This window comes from Phlebotomus papatasi, chromosome 2 (genome assembly GCF_024763615.1).
Source record: "Phlebotomus papatasi isolate M1 chromosome 2, Ppap_2.1, whole genome shotgun sequence".
Classification (NCBI taxonomy): Eukaryota; Metazoa; Arthropoda; class Insecta; order Diptera; family Psychodidae; genus Phlebotomus; species Phlebotomus papatasi.
In genome coordinates this window covers 47,572,879-47,591,252 of record NC_077223.1, presented here as the reverse complement: position 1 = coordinate 47,591,252, position 18,374 = coordinate 47,572,879, and the positions used below count along the sequence as shown (strand labels likewise).

Here is an 18,374-nt window from a genome sequence, read left to right as displayed (position 1 = left end):
GTTATCTAGGTATGTTTTTAATTTACAGAATCCCGTAACAAAGCAAATCAAAATATGATAATATGCCATGCTTGATACTATTTGCCCCAGCATTTTTGAGAATGGTCACAAAATTACCTTTTAGGAAACGGCTCGATAAACGTATGTCCTTACAAAATAGAAGAAAATGACTTTCACAGAGTTGTAGAGCGGTAAATTTCCTATAAAACTGTGCTAATTAGAAATTTCGGAGGTGCACGGGTAACTTGTAAAAAAATAAAATATCCGTTTTGTTACTTTTTGCCCCAGTATCTCCTACTCATTGAAAATACATGAATATCAAATACTTATGATCATACTTTCCGGGAAAGAATGATACCACCTTATTTTTGCCGGATTTTACCCAGGAACTCAAATTTTACCCCTATGCAAGAGATTTAAAATATTATAAAGGTATTGCAAAGAAATTCTACGTTCCATGAGTGAGATACTGTGATTTCTTAAATTCATGCTTTTTGAAATTTCATTATCCTTGATCTTCCTGATCATTTGGAGAAAATGTAATTTGGTGTTTAAATATAACATCCCATATCTGGAAATATTTCAACTCCGAACCTATCTCATGTTTGAAGCCACACATCAGGAAAGTTTATTGAGAAATTGACCAGGCGCAATGGGAATATTACACTTTATTCGCCTCTTCTCTTCCATCCTCATATTCTCCTCTGTCGCGAGATAAACAACAAAACGAGCTCGGGGATCCGTATGGATCATCCAACGCATGATTGAAGAAATATCTTCACACCACTCCTCAGTTGCCTCGCAGACGCTCACGCGGGTGGATCACAAAAATGCGCGGGAATTTCTCGTGAGACTCAATTCGACATCATTTTATTGGAATGTGTTTAGTGGTTTGGTGAAATTTCTCAGCGAAGGATTGATATCTTGTGTGTTCAGAAATAATTTTAAAAAAAAAATACCCGCCCCCACCCAAATGGTGTATCATTTGCGCGAAACTGCAACGGAAAGAGGATGAAGAGATAGCAATTGTCGTCATTCTTGTGTATCAATCAAACTCTCTATCGTGATTCGCAATCTCTAGCAGGTTGCATCTGGTGGTATTTTCTTAAGTTGCTGCTACTCACGAAGACGATTTTGTGGTATCGTATATTTAAATCCAAGTCTTCATCCGCGGAAGCATAAATTCGTTTGCCTGAGAGATTTTCTCAAGTGAAAAGAGTGTGAAAGATAAATCAATCTTAATGGGAATTTCTCAGCTTCAGTGAAATTTGTGCTCTAGTTCAATTGTTATCTTCACTTCTTCTTTTTTTTTTTGTTATTGAAAGTCAATCGGCCCTTGCCTGCGTTGCCGACGACAAAAAATATTATCTTCGCTTCTGACGACTCCTCGACCGACTCATCCGATAATGAAGCCATCAAGCATCCAATCGTAGCAGGTACCTTAAATTCCGGGACAATCTTAAGGAGAGTGTGTCGGAAAATGAAGACAAAAGGCAGTTCTGAGTGCTTATATTTAAATTGTTAAATTGCTTATCTGCAGCTAAGAACGCCCGTTTTGTACCGGATCTCGTGAGAAGTTGCCCAGAAGTGACACACTCCCCAAGTGCTTGGTCGGATGTGTATGAAGAGATTGAAGATGTGCGTGAGCGTGTATCGCAATTGTCGTGTTTCGTTGCGGACGCGGCAAAACCCTCCCCCAGACACCCAATAGCGCCCCGCCGAGAGGTCATGGGTCAAAACGTGAGTCTTCGTCGGCCCCGAATATCCCTCACATGGGTCCTCCGAGATCACCAGGCCCAGTCCACTACTCCCTCCACAGAGCATCGCGCGGGAAAACACCATCAGCATCGGAAGAAGTCACGCGGCGAACGACTTTTCAGCGAGAAATATGCCAATGGGACAGAAAGTGATCGAAAGATGTGCGCCGAATCTGACAAAACCTCCGTCAGTGGCAATAGTAAATCCAGCTTGATTGCCAGTGAGAGACTCCTTGAGGGTGGTGGTCTCAAGAACACACGCTCAGAACCAACACTTTTTGCCCCAACTCAAACCAACCGGCGTCATAGGCATCGTAAGAGACGAGACAGAAACCGCTGTCCACGTTTTGGATACGAAATCACCAACGTTGATGACTTCCTATCCAAGGTGAGTGTGTTCCCACCCAAAACAAAGCCAGATTTGTTCAGTAAATCACATCCATACAGTGCTCTCTCTCATCACCTGGGAATATCCCAGTGGTTCTGTCTGAGGCCAGTACCCTCTACCAAACTCGATCTGGTGGATATCAGCTTGAAATCCCGCTTCCATTGGGAATGGTCGTAAATGCAGTGTTTAAAAATCAAAATTGGCTGTATGTCCAGACACCGCATGCTGAAGAAGGCTACGTTAACTACACTTCATGCCTCCCTCTTGGGATACTCCCCACAGTAAGGTGAGTTAAAGTCATATATATGATTTTACAAGCCAAACGGAAATAGAGTTTACTTCGATATATTCCTTACCTTATATAATATTATGTTAACCCATTCCTTACCATGGTATTATACATCATACGCAAATTAAGTGATTTTAGATGATTTATTCCTGGGCAACTGATACTCAAACTTCTGTCGGGAATGGATTTTTAGTTACTTTAGTTCTTCAATTACTTGGGAAAAATAGTCCGACAGGGAAATACATTTTGTTGTTCTTTTCGCGCTTCACGTGAAGTCATGCAAAAATTTTGCTCAAAATGGCGGACGGAAAATGCGACATCCCGTCGAATTTGTTAAAATTGGCCTCTTTCCTCTTTCCAGATTTGGATTCTAATTGCCAATTTGCTTTCTTGGATAGTTACTCTATCTAAATCAATAGAGTTTGTAGCGAATTATTGAACAAAATTTAAATTCAGTGACCGTTAAGACCCGTGTTTGAGGGCGGCTCCCCGCGCCCCCATAATGGATAAAAATTGTTTCTTTTCAAAAAAATCATCTATTAACCTGTAGGAAATTAATCCCAAAATATGAACATTCTATCTCAAGTATTTCTGGTACATTGACTGAATGGGTTAAATTGATTCTGCATTAAGGGTCACTTGGGGCAAAATGTGACAAGTCAAAAATTTAAAAAATCGGTATCTTTCTAGATGAAGTAAACCGTGGCTCTAAATTTTTACCATAGATAGTTTTCATGGTTTCAAATTACATGGTTAACTAAATTACATGGTTACAAATTTTCAGATTTCAGCTAGTATTTTGGAAAAAATAAGTTCTAAAATAGTTCCTTTACAAGAGATATACGTTTTGACCAACTTGAGTGAGTTGTTTCGAAAAAAACTTGTATCGGTTAAACAGGAATTTGTTGTTAGTTTTACGGTTTTCAATGGAGTTTTTCTTTTCGTTATGTAATTATTTTCTATTCAAAAATAATCCATTTGTGATAAACTGTGTCATATGGTGTACATTAACTCGGTCCACTTTTCCCAGTTTGCCTTTTCTATACTTCTTCTAAACCAAAAGAAAAAATTCAATGGCCCAAAAGAGCTTTCATAAAATAGTTTCATTGAAAAATGTGAACTATAGATATTTCTTTAATTTACCATTTACAAGGGCCGATGTTGTTATCCTCACGATATTTGAAACATTAAAAAAAAGCATAAAATAAAAATAATTCAAGAACGAGTTTTAGCTCATCTTAAGTTCATTTTTAACTAAAAAAATTGCCTTGGCTTTTGAAAGGCCTTTTGTTGAATCTTATGAGCTTTCCAAAAAAAACTAAAAATCATTCACTTTGAATGTAAAATCGTTTTATGGATTTTTTGACGTTGCACAAAATGCATTTTTAAGTATTTAAACGGGTTTTTGGGTGGAATGTTTAAACTATCCAGAAGGGGAATTCTGTAACAGTATGACAATTTCATATGACAAATTTACTTGGTAAAATTCGGGACCAGGACAACATTAAAGCGTAGTGATCATCAAAAGATCATTACTAAGAGCCCTAAGAGCTCTATGAAGCTATTAGTAATTTATGGATATTTCATTAGTTCTTTCGAATTAACCACATAACAATCCTTAAATTTGTCATAGGACATTGTCATACTGTTTCAGAATTCCCCTATAGGGCCACGTATTTAATTTCGAAAAAATCCTAAATATAGTAAGGTGGAGTAACTGGATCGTTTTCCGAAGATTGCTACTTAAACGCTTGTTTTTGGACTGATGAAATTATTTTTTCTTCTTCTAAATCCATTGAATTATTCACTGTTTCATTCAGAAACATAATATCGATCACTCAGAATAAGAAACGAATAACTCGCACTAGGCAAATTTTACAGGAGAGCGATTTGAAGTTGAGATTTTACATGCAGAGTATAGGATTTTTGATATTTAAAATCTCTATAACTTTGAAAATAATTATCTTTTATGTATAATATTCACAAGGAAGGTAGAGGGAATAAAGAAGTATTCGAAAAGCGAATAACACGATTTTTCTAAAAAATCGAGTTGTTCGACTTATATTCTGAGTGGTCGATATAAAAAAATTATCAAAAATATTAAAGAAAATTTATAAAATAATGATAATACTGAAATAAGTCAGCATGCACTAACTGGGTCACCTTTTCGCTAATTAACTTTTAATTAAACCTTTGGATTTAAAATACTTTTTTCACAAGGAAAAAATAATAAATGCTTTCAATCAACGCAGCTGTCATTACCGAAAATATCACTGTTGGAAAATTTTTAGTTTTTACCTCTCCCTAAGTGCTGTTCACCTCTATTTGTTTTATTAGGAATTTTCAAGGTAAGAGATTTGCCTTGGAATTTAAAAAAGGGGTTGCTCACGCAGTGAACATATAGTTTAACTTTTTTTTACCTAATATTTGGTTAAAAATATTGTTAAATTCAGTTGACTTTTTTTACAAGAACTTGTAAAACAAAATTGTCAACATTCAATGACTAATTTTAGAATTTAGGTGAGGGTTAAACAATTTTAGAATATAATATTATAAAATTAAATCATATCGAAAAGAAGTTCAGAAAATTTTGAACCATGTCATTTGTAAATAAAAGGGGTGGAAAAGCGTCCCAGCCTTTGCGAAGTGCTCGAACTTGTGACTCAGGTACTATACCTTAAAACTACTTTCGCATCATTTACTATTTACAGGTTCTCAACCGATTTGAACCGATTCACATTGAATCGATTTAAGTACAAATCATTCAAAACATTGCCCAAAATGCCTAAAATACTTTAGAATTGAATATATTTTCGCATAAAAATTTCTTATCAGTCCAGGCTTGTTCAGAATTCCAAGACCTTTCCAACGAACCCAAACTTGATACGATTCGGTTGATAAATGCGCTCTCTAGAACCTTTTTAACCTTTGACCTTGAAAATCGTTAATAGGAATGATTCAACGGCAACTTACTATATTCGCAATCACTACCGTACATACGGATGACTTTGCCCCCAACTGCTCGTAAGCTTTTCTTTAATTGTAATACTTGCACATGGTCTTCACCGATTAGACAAGGTAGATCCGTTCGGTGAAGACCACTCCCTTGTCTCCATTTGGATTAATTTGTTTCCAATAGAAGCATTTTACACTCGTGTATTAGGTGAGATTCTTAATAATCTCACCTACTATAATCCTAACAAAATTTCATGTCGTCCGATTGAGCTCAAATTTGGCCAAAATGTGTTTCATCACTTCCTGATCCAGAATATATGGGTGGCTAAGTTACGTTCCCGGCCGGCCGCTCTTTGGAGCTTAGTTCATAAAACCACCGCTTTTTTTAATTTTTCAATTTTCTAAGTTAAATAATTCAAAAATTCCTTTGTGCATCGGGCTGAAACTTTAGTATGTTGTAGCCGCAGATTATACCTATCAAACAAAAAAATACTTAAGTCGATCAATAATCCCTGACCCGAGCTATAAGGGGTCAAATTTCGGATATTGACCGGCCTCTATCTCCGGTTCTAATTAACATTTTGACCTAAATTTTGGGTTTTTGGTTTCGTCTCGATGAACACTTTCAGATGGAAGTTCAAAAAGTCACCACAGGTGGCGATGCTATAGCGTCAAAATTCATCAAAATTCAAACTCATTTTTCTCAAAAATTCTTTTGCGCAAGTTATTCAAATTTTAGAGTGTTGTAGACTAGGCTGTGAAGTTTACAAAAAGTGGTGTGGGTTCGCTGTGGTTACAATAGGATCGGAGCTATGAGGGGTCAAATTTCACAAAATTCAAAAAATCATATCTCCGGTTCTATGTGACCGATTTTGATTAATGAGGGCTTAAACGAAAGATCTCACCAAATGCTACAACTTTCTAGAATATTTGAACTTCGTGGGACCAACACCAGGGGCGCCACAGTCGAAAAACCAATTTCAATATCACATAACCTCAATTATCTCGACTGTCGCTGAACCGATTTTGATGATTACTTCGACATGATTGTAGAGCACATTTGTCTCTACATTTAGTCCATACATCATTTTCCACTCAGACTACGCTATCACTCAGATTTTACCGTTTAAGTGTGAAAAAATTGATTTTTCCCATAATAACGCTTTGAAATCACTCAGATGCCAATTTGACTGCCTCTACTCCACCAAGACACTTAAAATAGGGGTTTAAATGGAAAGTCCCACAAAATACAACAATTCTTTGATATATGAAGTTCAACAAATGACTACTTGGGGCACTATGGATGAAAAAACGAGTTAAGAAACAAAAAACCTCGATTATCTTGGCTTCTAAGTAATCGATGAGATCATGTTCTATGGAAAAATTATAGAGAACATTCTGGTCTACATTTCACCCATATATTACTTTTGTGCCAGTTCATCCAAATCCTTGATATTTTGGTTTAAATACAAAATTTGTATAATTTCACGAATTTGATTCAAGATAACTGAATGGCGTCTCCCAACTTCAGCTCTAAATCGAATTTGCATGCACTCCGAGTTAGCTCACGTTAAGAATCTCACCTACATAAGCCGGTTAGGATTATCTGTCCCTTTTTTGTTCATTTCAATAATTACAAATGTCCCATTAAAGTCCACTGGGGTAAAAGGAGCAAATGCCAATCGCAAGATACTAGAGCCTAGCCGTTGGTAACTGTTCGGCTCCATGAGAGATATATTAACAATTATTTCGGAAGTACATTTAAATATAATCAGTCATGTAGTGTATTTAGACAGTTTTAGAGTCTTCACTTGATTATAAAAGTTTTTATAAGAAAATTGAGAAATAAAATATGAAATGAATATTTTGTTATATTCATTGAACTGTCCCTCCCCTCCCCTAAGTTTTAAGTTTAACGCATTCCTTACCATGGTATTATACATCATACGCAAATTGAGTAATTTTAGATGATTTTATTCCTGGGAAATTTTTATGCGAATTGCTGTCGGGAATGGATTTTTTAGTAATTTTAGTTCTTCAATTACTTAGGAAAATCGTCCGACAGAGATGTTAATAGATTTTGTTATTGTATTCTTGCTTCGCGGAAGGTCATGCAAAATTTTTTGGTCAAAATGGCGAACTGAAAATTCGATATCCCGTCGAATTTGTTAAAATTGGTCTTCATCCTCTTTCCCGATTTGAATTCTAGTTGCCAATTTGTTTTCTTGGATAGTTACTCTATCTAATCTAACGCAATAGAGTGTGTAATGAATTAATGCACAGAATTTAAATTTAGTGACCGTAAAGACGTGTGTTAGACAGGGGCTCCCCGCGCCCCAATAATTTTTTTCTTTTCAAAAAATTCATCTATTAATCTGTAGAAAATTAATCCCAAAATATGAACATTCTATCTCAAGTATTTGTGGTACATTGACTAAATGGGTTAATAATAATTGACTTACCTTATGTTTTAATATTTTTTCGTAGATCCTCAAAGCCGCCAGCCTGTTGGGAGACGAATGGGGATATCTTTCCGAAGCCCAGCGGTGGGAACATGACGGACAGTGAGAAGGAACTGCAAATGCGCGGAACAAGATCAGAGGGAGCACGAACACCTCGATCACGTCGCTCGAAATCTTGCGGGGAGAAGCAAGTGGATGCTCTCTTCTTGCGGGCAACTAGTCAGCCGAAACTTCACGAGAAGCCTGCTCCTCTGAAGATTTCGCCCCTCTTGTGCGCCCCAAAAGCTAATATCCATGACGAGTATGTGTCTCTGTTGCCCAAACCACGCCGAGGACCAACACTAGGTCAAATAAAATCGCCCCTGCTCTTGAGAGAGACTCTCCTGGCCGTGCGAGAGAACTACATGTCGGATTCCGTGAGTGTCCGGAAAGGGGATGTAGTAACGCTGCTGGCGTGCAAGGAGTACAGGGATAAGAATTCCTGTCGCCAGTGGTTCTTTGTTAAAACCCGAGAAGGCGGTGAAGGCTATATTCCCGCCGAAGTTGCCGGACATGGATTTCTCTGAGTGAAAGACTGACTTTTCATCATAATTCATTATGTAATCATGTGTATAGAATAAATCAATATGACTCATTCGTTTCCCTCCTTTGTGTACAGCTTCAAGACAATATCCTTGTAGTTGAAATTCAGGCAGATATCGATCTCATTGTGAGCCCCAGCAATGGACATCAGCTTTGTTGGAGTTGTTTGCCAAATAACGGAGTAAGTTGCCGGGCTTGAAACAGGAATTTCAGCTGATAAATCCCCATTGAGACTGTATTGGACGACATTGGGATTCTGACCGGCTAAGAGAACAGTATCATCGATAAAACCAGACACATGAACGGCTCCCGGAAAGGGAAAGATTGTTGTGCATTCATTTGTTCTTGTGTGCCAGAGCGAGGCTTTAGGTCCACCGCCGCAAATGAAGAAGTTCTCCGTACAAGCTACACTTCCCACCCATTTTCCCATTGGCTGTCGCAAAAGGTCAGGATTCTTGTAAGGTTCTACGAATCCAGTAGATTTTTTCTGCCTCAAATCCCAAAATTTAACACTTCCATCTTCTGAAGCTGAGTATAAACGATTGTCCCTGCAGAAAAAAAATTTAAAGGCTTTTTCCTGAGATCTCCCCAGATTCTTTTTACTCACAATCCATGCAAGGAATGTATGTAATCCTTGTGACCCATGAAAGTGCGAAAAAATTGCCCACTATCGAGATTGAGGCCCAAAATTTTGGAATCACCGCATCCTAGATAAATCTCATCATTCTCCTCATTTAGCCACAAACAATTGACATCTATCGCTTCCATGGTATCCTGTCCAGTCGGTATCCTAATTTCCCATAGCTTCTTCTTGATTCTCTTGCTGCTCTCACACCATTGATACCCTTGAATTTCTCCAGGAATTCCCACAATGAGGAAGTCCTTGAAGAAAGCCAGACTCTCAACATGCCCACTATCAGTCACCCTGAACACTTGAATTGGCTCCAGGGACGGTGCTGCTTTGTGTAGAATATCCTCATCATTTGGGATTTCCGCAATATCTGGAATACTGACACACAGTAAACAAATTTATCACAACAAATTTCCGGGAAAAAACATCAAAGCATTCTCTAACCTAAAAACAAATACGTCACCGAAATTATTGCCGGCAAACAGAAAATTTCCGCATGATGAGAAGGTCTGGGATTGAACAGTGTTGTACAGCTTTCTGCGTTTGTCGACTCCCATAACAGCAGTGAGATTTTCAAGATTTTTCTACAAAAAATACGGCTTTTCTGCGAGATAAACAAATGAACCCGACCTGACTGGCGTGACTACGCGCGCCTCCCCTCATCAATCCCAGTGGCTAAGTAATTTACGATCTTTATGGTACCGAATACCGAAAGCGTTAGTGCTACTAATAATGCAAACCAATGCGTTTCAGTAGATAATTTTTTTAACGACCCTCTTAGCTGAGATTCTCACACTAGAGAAATTTATGTCCATATTGAGGAAAGCGAAGGGTAGGTAATTTGCTTCAATATGGACATAAAGTTCTCTAGTGCAGGCCTGAGCTAAAATAAAAGCCGAAGTGAATTTGGTGGTGCCAGTTGGGATTCTTCGAAATGCCGCGAAAATTCACGTAGAGAAAATGAGAGGTTTTTAATGTGAAAATTGCTTAATTCCTTAAAGTTAAGTCATTTTCACAAAAAAATCCTCTTTATAATTTAGTTGATTACAGTTATTTGGGTTAATTGTGAATAATTGTCTATATTACAATAAAAACATTGGGAAGAAATTTTAAGCTGGAAGGCTCATATGGCTCATATTCATCTTAGGTGTCTCAAAATTCAGGATAGATTTGAGAAAAACCCTTTTGTATAACACTATTTTGATTAATAAGTAATGCAAAAGTACGTATTACGAGAAGGTACAAGACCTGCTAATAAGCATAAACAAGAGAAGAAAATATTTTGTCGCATTTCAGAGATTTTTTGCAACCGCAGCGCCGCCAGATGTTTGTCAAGTGAGTTATTTGTGTCTCTATCTCTCTCTAGAGTTGAACTGCGCGCGATTTAGGAAGCTTGTCATTTGAAATGATATTTTCTTTAAATTTCTTTATAATTTCGCAAGATTCAAGTAAAAACGTGTTTAGTGAACGGCTATCCGTCTTCCGACAAAGATATCAAGAAGAAATTTATTTTTATGAGTTTTTCTTTCTTTTATGTCTTTTTGGCGCAAAAATATTCATCATAGCACCGTGAATAAGCGGGATTAGTATTACCAGCACGGCTATCTGCAATTTCCATTAGAACTATCAACACAAAATTTCCGATACTACACGACTTTTAACGAGCACAGGTCTGCTCTAGTGTGTAGAGACCATTAAGGACGAGAGTCAAAAAATGGGGTCAGAAAAAAACACTTTCGGATTTTTTTGAGCAAAACATAACAAAAATAATTAGAATTTTAGAAGGCCTCAGGAAAAATTAATTTTTAGGTCTCCGGTGACCCAATCGTCCTTAAAGGGATAATTCTCATAGATCACGACTATCATACCCGAAAAGAACCGATTTTCGTGACCGTCCCGCCGATTCTACATAGTACAAACGCTTCTGGCGAGAGAACGAAAAAGATATCGACAAACGGATTTCGGCAAAGGTTAAATATCGGATTGATGATTCCGCCATTTTGTAACATCTCCAAATTTTATTTCCTCAGCCGTTATGGTTGATATGCGACATTAAAATACTCAATTGGAATTATCACAAAAGACTTTTATTAGGTTGATGATGTCGCATATTTAATCACTAGGAGGCGAAAGAGAACAAACTGGACTTTTTCAGTCTTTTTATACAGTACTTTGCTATAATATTTTAGGGAGCATTTCATAAATTTCATTGTTATATTTCGTATATAACAATAGCATGGGTGGGTGTCAAATTTTATTATGTTATAGCTGGGCCTAAGGGATTTCAATTAAAAAAAACTTAAGCCCTTCGACTTATAAGGGTTCGAAAATTTAATTTTCAAATGGCCATATATCCGGTTCTAATTGACAAATTTTGTAAAAAAAAATAGTTATTTGGAAAGCACTCGTTAAATGCTACAACTCTTTTGGCACCCCAACTTAATCCGTTTTAATCAAAGTTAAAATTATTCGAATTTGATACCGAATATCTCGAAACTTGCATTTTCAATTTTGATGAAATTTTAATATGTTGTAGCTCAGGTCGAGCTCGAGACCTTTCCAATGATGGGTTGTAGTGTACTCTCGCTGTACTTGAACTCGAGTTATAAATGAAAATAACTTGACCGGACAATATTCTCGGTGTTTATGAAGCAATTTCTATGATATTGTAGTATGTTGAATGAAAGTAAAAACACTCCGCTGAAGTATTAGTTTAACTCTTCTGCTAACAGAAAATATTTGTGTTTTTTTTAACTTCACATGAATCTACACTCTGTGTAATCTTATCCACTGCAAAGTAAGTTTTTTTTTCAAAAAAATCTCGGAAAAACAAGTCTTAATGACTAAATTTTTAATAGAAAATTTCAGAAAATATAAGTAACATATAGTGCATTTACATATCGACGGTTCCATTCCATACTATGCTATCTCAGAATGACAACTTTTCAGGAGAGCCATTTAAGTTGGCGATTTCCTATGTTGCCTGTGTAATTTTTTTTTCGAAAAAATTGAATATCTCGTTACCCGGACGACGGATGACCACCAAATTTTCACCAGTTGTAGATCTCGGTCCCAGAAACAACATATCTCTCGGATTAATATAAAGCTAAGTCGACTTAGCATAGTATGGAATGGAGCCGTCGATATGCTTAAGAGCTTAAATTATTATTTTTTTATTTCGTAGTTTCCGTGGCATACAAAACCCCTTAAGACAATTCATGTTCGCTAAAATATAGGTCGAGGTAGAACTACTTTGACGTCTGCATTGATATACGATTTTTCGCATATTTCTAAAGGAATCTAGGGTAAAGTGGTACAATATGGACAGGGCTTTTTTTCTTGATAAATTTAGTATACTTAATTTTATTTGTATATTTTTAATACTTTAGTTTTATACTTTGGTTCCTTGTGCTTAAAAACAAATTTTGTACTGTATTTATCAAGAAAAAAGCCATGCCCAACTTGTACCGGCGAATTGTCCAACTTGTAACACTATGCCCAACTTATATCACTTTACCTTAGGCCTTACAATTATTTTATTTATTTTGTAGAGTTAAATTGCATTAAGTTTGAAAATGTATTTCAATGTAGAATCACCCCGTATGACGTTTTTGTGGTGTTTGTAGTACGTTAGTAGTACGTGCTGCATTCACGACATAAAACTTTTTATTGCTAGGTTTGCTGGGTCTTGCACAATATTTTCGAAATCTTGACCGTTAACAAAGGACAAGTTCACTTCGCGATAAGGAAAATATAAAATATTCAATATCATGCTAGATAGTGATGATTCATGAAAATTTGTAAATAAATCCCGTCATTTTGAGATGGTTGTCAATGTAAACAGCTATTATGGGGCATTTAATCTCATGGCTGTTGTACAATTCCAATAATTCGTCTCGATCCGGACAATTTTGATTAAACCTGGTAGTGAAATTTCAATAGGTCATTGACTTTTCTAAACTTTTTGTACTACTTTTACTGAATTCTTCTTACCTCAATAACGATATGCGATAATCAGGATAAGGTGGATGAGATTTTTTGTAAATTTTCCGAGGATTGTACAAGTCAAAGTTGTATTGCAATGCTGTGTTTCTTTTCTTCTTTTTGGCTAACAATACCTCTCCGGATGATAATTTTATCACGTTAAGGGAAGCAAAAATGTTCCTACATTTTTCTTCAATTGATTCTTCATAAATTGACTGATCAATTAAATCTTTAATGATACTTTCTTCACTGTGACTTTGAAGAGAAAGATCGGATTTTAATTTCTTAGAAGAACCAGCTTCAATTTCCATGTTTTTTCTTTTACTCCTGGTGCAATCTTCTGGTGTGTCAACATTGTCTTTTTCTTGATTATAAATGGTATTCGGATTAAACTTCTTTAGAATGTATCCGACTTTATTGAGTGTAGAAAAAACAAAATATTCCTCAAGTGATAAATCGCCCTCTTTGTTGTTTAGGAAGATTTCATATGCTTGTTCCAAGGATACAACTACTGAATTGTAATATACAATAAGGCGATTCATTTCCAGAAGGTACAGAGCTTCGTACGTCTCCAAAAATGTCTCATTCATTTCGTTTGTCTGACCAAAGGATTGCAAACTCCCAGAGATTTTTCTCAAATGAATTTTTCCAATGGAATTATTGTAATCTCCAATGGACCGTATATTTTCAGTGCCTACGCGTTCGGAACAGAGGATATCTCTCAATTTATCATGTAAGTCTTTGAGTATGGCCTTTTCATGGTCGGTTCTATCCGGAAAGTTCTTCTTTGGTCCAGTGCACAATGATGATACAATTTCATTTGATTTCCTCACCAAATCAACAGCTCTATCGGGCAAATTTCAATGTCATGGGAAATACTAAGACGTAATTATTGTTTATACTTACTCAAGTAGTAGAAATTTTCGTGAATTTTGCATAATTTTAATAATTTTTGCACACACAGCACTTACACAGATTTTTCACAATTTTTGAGGTTAAAAACCACTGCGCGCCATTTCTGTAACGTCAAAAGAGCGGAAGTCTGTGAGAATCCTGGTGGTGAGTAGAGGAAAAGACAAATAAATATTTGAAAAGATACCGTTTATTCAACCGTAGGATTTTGCTCTAGGTCTATTTCCACATCTTTCGGTGGTACAGGTGAAATGATTTCCATGTTCATTGCATTTGCACCAATTGCAGTCATCTAGGAAGGTGCTGTGAGGAATGCAAAATTTTCTTGGCGCGAATCCCAATGGTCTTTGAGTTAATGAAGTTCCCTGGATAGGAATTGAGTATCCTGGAATTGAGGCACAATATTTAATGTAGCACTTCAATTAAAAGATTTAAGTTAGTCTAAAAACATTACCAGTATTAAGTACGTCTAGTAGGACTATCACAAGTATCACAAAGAAAATTTTGTTCGATTTAGCCATGTTGAAGGCACGAATTGTACTGAATAAACTGCTGAATGTGATTGGTTTAAGTGTGCCCGAGAGACAAGCTCAGACAGACAATGTCTTGTGATCTCTTATCACTCGCTGAAGGGGTCAAGATGTCACGATAAATGACCAATTCGCCATGGGAAAGTGTGCAAGTAAGGCAGAAACAGCAACTGAAGGATTTCATCATGAACTTTTGAGGTGGTTCTCGCACATAATTGCAGATTTTTTGCCCATTATATGTGTTGTTACATATTATGAGAGAATAATAATCTTCGTAACAACAAAAGTAGTAAATATTTTCTCACTTTTTGCACGCAGTTTGTAAGTAAATTTCCATGTGACTTGCTTATGACAGCAATCTCATGTTTTCCAGTAATTTCTAAAGCTTTTTGGTGTAAATAAGACCGTCAAAACTAATAAATTTCGCGATTTTCTTGTTCCAAGTATTTCAATCTAAATTTATCGTTCAAAAATATATTGTGCTGATGACTAATAAAAGAATTAATTTAATACTTTCGGGATGTTGTCTCATACAACATAATAATACAATTAAATGTGGTATATAGGGGAGGGTCAGGCAGTTCCAATAATCCTTTAACTCTTTCGTCTCCTTTGGGATACTGGGTACCCATGGAAACAAAAATTTTTTTTAGACTATCTAGAATCGATAAAAATCCTATTCTTGTGTATGATTACAACCTATAAGGATGTCCAAATTTAGGATATTTTTTGCAGGATCCCAATTAACTCCTGAGCTAAGATATTCTTGGTCAAAAATCGTGAATTTTCGATTTTCTGCTTCCTTGCAGATATTGTGACTTTTTGATATTTCTAGACCAGAATAAGGAAAAACCTCTCGGGGTCAATAAGTATGATAACTAACAATTACAGATTACATAAATTTGAAAAACATTTTTTTCTTAAATTTTCAAAAAACTTGTTTAAACTTTATGGGTACTCTCATCCGCAAAAATCTAGAGGTCAAATGTAAGGTTATCCCGCCAATGCCCGCCATTTGCTTTTTGAGCCCACAGCTCAAAGTAGCCCCACCTCTCCCTAGCTTTTTTACTACTCAAACTCTACGGAGAGAGCAGTATAGAGACCAAACGGTTAGAGATAGCGACTTGGGACCTTCGGGGGACCCCCCCATAACTCGACCCAAGGATCGTTAACATGCTCCTCATTTCCCCCCACCCCTTCCCTTTCCCTCCAAAACTATGTTTTTTTGGGATTGCTCGAAAACGCGTCGTGCGATTTTCTTTCTTCATTTTTGGATATATTTTAGATTATCCAGGCGAATTATCCAGGAGATTATCCATATACGAAAATATCGTAGAATCATTCCTAATTACCGTTTTTCAAGGTAAAAGGTTAAAAAGGCACTAGAGAGCACATTTATCAAGCGAATGTGATCATGTTTGGGGTCGTTGAAAATAATGTCTTGGAATTTTCGACAAAACTAAACCGGTTCCAATCGCTTTTGAATAGGTAATGAACCGGTTCATATCCGATGAAAAATGTTTATCTGAAAATCAATTCTATTACTTTTAAAACTATTTTGGGGGATCTTTTGAGAGATTTATGAATCGGTTCAAGTCGGTTGAGGACCCGTAAACGGTAAATGATGCGAAAGTACTTTTGCGGTATAGCATCTAAGTCACGAGTTTGATCATTTCGCAAAGTCTGGGACGCTTTGCCACCCCTTTCTTAATATTTTCCGCCATAATTTGAAGAATTTGTAAAAGTGAGGAGTGGAGAAAACGCCCTTCAAAGTTTTGGATGTTCTCCTGAGCGCTTGGAAATCTGGACGAAGCCGGCGCTTCTTTGCTTTCGTCTCTGCATTATCGGAAATACTTCAAAATTGGCTTCTGAAATTTTTATGGTATATTCTTAGTTAGTTTATCTATCTATTTAAGTAATAAAAAATATAGATCACTTTTCACCTTGTCAGGGGATCCCCCTTAAGTACGAGGGAAGTCCAAAATAGAGGGTAGTATCGTACTATGATAAAAATGGATCACTGGTGATCCAATCGTCCTTAATGGGTTAATTTGAAGACGAATTTTTAATGTGAAGAAAAATATTCAAAATTTGTGAATCCATTGCAAATCTCCGATCTATCTTTCTGGATTGACTCAGTCAGTGTTAAGATAATAAAAGTCTTGTATACTTCCTGAATGATTTTCCATAGGAATAAGACCTTATTATTTAATGGAATACATTGTACGTTTGAAATGGATAAAAAAAATGCTGTTTAAGACTGTAGGAATGTCCACTGCCTCTTATCCAAATGTTTGAGTGCCCACTGTTCTAGAGATCCTTTTAAAACAATTACTTGACACGTATTGGAGTTTGATGTTGATGGTTCAAAACAGTAGCCATCGGCCATCATGGTAATCCAAACCTTTACAAACCATTTCAATTAAATTTTCTTATTGAACTACTAGAGAATATTCGGCAACATATCACCAATGGTCAAGTAAAGCTCTTGCTCTATTATTTTTTGGGTTCCATAATGTAATCATGTTATCATGCTTGAATTCCATTGAAGATAAAAAAATCTTTTTACCAAAAACGCATATTCTTCTGTGTGTAAGGTAAATGTCCTAATTCAAAACCATTTCCAGACGCTATAACTTTGACAGAAGATTCAACGCAATAAGTTCATACTTTTTCTGAAGAGAATTATATAAATTTGCTCCTTGACTCTTCTAAAATATTACTGTTCAGTGAAAATTCTATAGATATAATTTGAAAACTTCTTAAATACAAGAAAAATACACGAGTGTAAAATGCTTCTATTGGAAACAAATTAATCCAAATGGAGACAAGGAAATGTTTCTAATTGGAGACAAACAGTGTAAGTGAAACCGCGACGAAAGGCTTCCAAAACCTTGTAGAGTTGCTCTTGAGGGTAGGATTTATTCTTATTCTTGGTCTTTTCTCATTTCCCATCTAAAAGAATAAGAAAATCTCTCCAAAAAAAAATCATATTTCCAGGGTTTCCTATTGAAGCATTTGCAGACACTTCAGAAAAACCCTTTTTGTTCACAAAATAGGTAATTATTTCATTTGAAAACTTCAGGTTCCGTTAACGATAAAGATTAGAACTTAATTTAACCAAAACAACAGTCACTTTATTGTGTTTTTCATTGGAAAACATGGTCGATCGATGAAAAATTCGATGGTGAAAAGATACACTTTTAATTTTTCTGAGAAATTTACAAATTAAAATTTATGAATATGAATGGATTTTCGCTTTATTTTAGAGCAAAATTAACTAAATAATGTAACTGTGGTATAGAAAATATATGAATATAGTAATTTAGTACTGTATTTATCATGAAAACAGGGACGTTTCCATTTGGAGTAGCGAAAAATTTCCATTTGAAGCAGGTTTTGAATTAGCTTAATTTACCCTATTTAAAGATAAAATGAAATATTATTGAGCAAAATTAGAGCTTGTTTTTAATAGTGATTTTAAATTTAGTGATCTGGCTGAGATTCAATAGGTTCATCCTATATTGTTCCACACATCATTCCCTGAGATACCGTTTTAGTAAAACATTGTTTTTTTCATTTTTTATTTTAAAATATAATTTTTTATTTATTTTTTTTTATGTACCAGTCAATTTTAATAATTTGGCAAGTATCCTGCGAAGTGCGAATCACTTTGCCGTCCCTTCTTCTTTCAGCTTCTATCTGTCTGATTTTTTTTGTACATGAGCTCATGAAAATAAATTTGTACTTCAAAAAGGGTCAAATAATTCTTTCAATAAACATTTTATTTAAAATATAGAATGAAAATTGAAGCTCATATTGTAAAATAAATCGAAACCTTTTCGCAGTATGTTATTGTGTGAAATAAAAGAGAACGCCTAGTC

At 35.8% G+C, this 18,374-nt stretch overlaps 3 protein-coding genes across 3 annotated transcripts; 1 reads left to right on the top strand and 2 right to left on the bottom strand.

Moving 5' to 3' along the window:
* Positions 1-880: 880 nt before the first annotated feature.
* On the top strand, positions 881-8,485 carry LOC129801375 (uncharacterized). Its single transcript, XM_055846328.1, has 5 exons — positions 881-1,139; positions 1,326-1,436; positions 1,541-2,145; positions 2,205-2,431; positions 7,877-8,485. Exons 3-5 carry the CDS (start codon positions 1,729-1,731, stop codon positions 8,415-8,417), a joined length of 1,185 nt encoding a protein of 394 aa, XP_055702303.1. The 5' UTR covers positions 881-1,139; positions 1,326-1,436; positions 1,541-1,728; the 3' UTR covers positions 8,418-8,485.
* Positions 8,431-10,590, bottom strand: LOC129801376 (THO complex subunit 6). Its single transcript, XM_055846329.1, has 3 exons — positions 9,509-10,590; positions 9,041-9,442; positions 8,431-8,981 (listed from the first exon to the last, which is right to left on the bottom strand). The coding sequence occupies exons 1-3, from the start codon at positions 9,619-9,621 to the stop codon at positions 8,483-8,485; spliced, it is 1,014 nt and encodes a 337-aa protein (XP_055702304.1). The 5' UTR covers positions 9,622-10,590; the 3' UTR covers positions 8,431-8,482.
* Positions 10,591-12,840: 2,250 nt separating this feature from the next.
* Positions 12,841-14,091, bottom strand: LOC129801377 (tRNA-splicing endonuclease subunit Sen54). Its single transcript, XM_055846331.1, has 3 exons — positions 13,955-14,091; positions 13,058-13,894; positions 12,841-12,985 (listed from the first exon to the last, which is right to left on the bottom strand). The coding sequence occupies exons 1-3, from the start codon at positions 13,984-13,986 to the stop codon at positions 12,853-12,855; spliced, it is 1,002 nt and encodes a 333-aa protein (XP_055702306.1). The 5' UTR covers positions 13,987-14,091; the 3' UTR covers positions 12,841-12,852.
* Positions 14,092-18,374: the final 4,283 nt, after the last annotated feature.

What these genes read in the sequence shown, in the direction of transcription:
- LOC129801375 (XM_055846328.1), top strand. Translation starts at nt 1,729, where the DNA reads ATGGGTCAAAACGTGAGTCTTCGTCGGCCCCGAATATCCCTCACATGG. An exon ending in TTGATGACTTCCTATCCAAG is followed by an intron (nt 2,146 to 2,204) that starts GTGAGTGTGTTC and finishes ACATCCATACAG; the next exon opens with TGCTCTCTCTCATCACCTGG. An exon ending in GGGATACTCCCCACAGTAAG is followed by an intron (nt 2,432 to 7,876) that starts GTGAGTTAAAGT and finishes ATTTTTTCGTAG; the next exon opens with ATCCTCAAAGCCGCCAGCCT.
- LOC129801376 (XM_055846329.1), bottom strand. Translation starts at nt 9,621, where the DNA reads ATGGGAGTCGACAAACGCAGAAAGCTGTACAACACTGTTCAATCCCAG. An exon ending in GGTGACGTATTTGTTTTTAG is followed by an intron (nt 9,443 to 9,508) that starts GTTAGAGAATGC and finishes ACTGTGTGTCAG; the next exon opens with TATTCCAGATATTGCGGAAA. An exon ending in ATACATTCCTTGCATGGATT is followed by an intron (nt 8,982 to 9,040) that starts GTGAGTAAAAAG and finishes TTTTTTCTGCAG; the next exon opens with GGACAATCGTTTATACTCAG.
- LOC129801377 (XM_055846331.1), bottom strand. Translation starts at nt 13,986, where the DNA reads ATGCAAAATTCACGAAAATTTCTACTACTTGA. An exon ending in CGAAAATTTCTACTACTTGA is followed by an intron (nt 13,895 to 13,954) that starts GTAAGTATAAAC and finishes TTTGCCCGATAG; the next exon opens with AGCTGTTGATTTGGTGAGGA. An exon ending in TATCGCATATCGTTATTGAG is followed by an intron (nt 12,986 to 13,057) that starts GTAAGAAGAATT and finishes TTTCACTACCAG; the next exon opens with GTTTAATCAAAATTGTCCGG.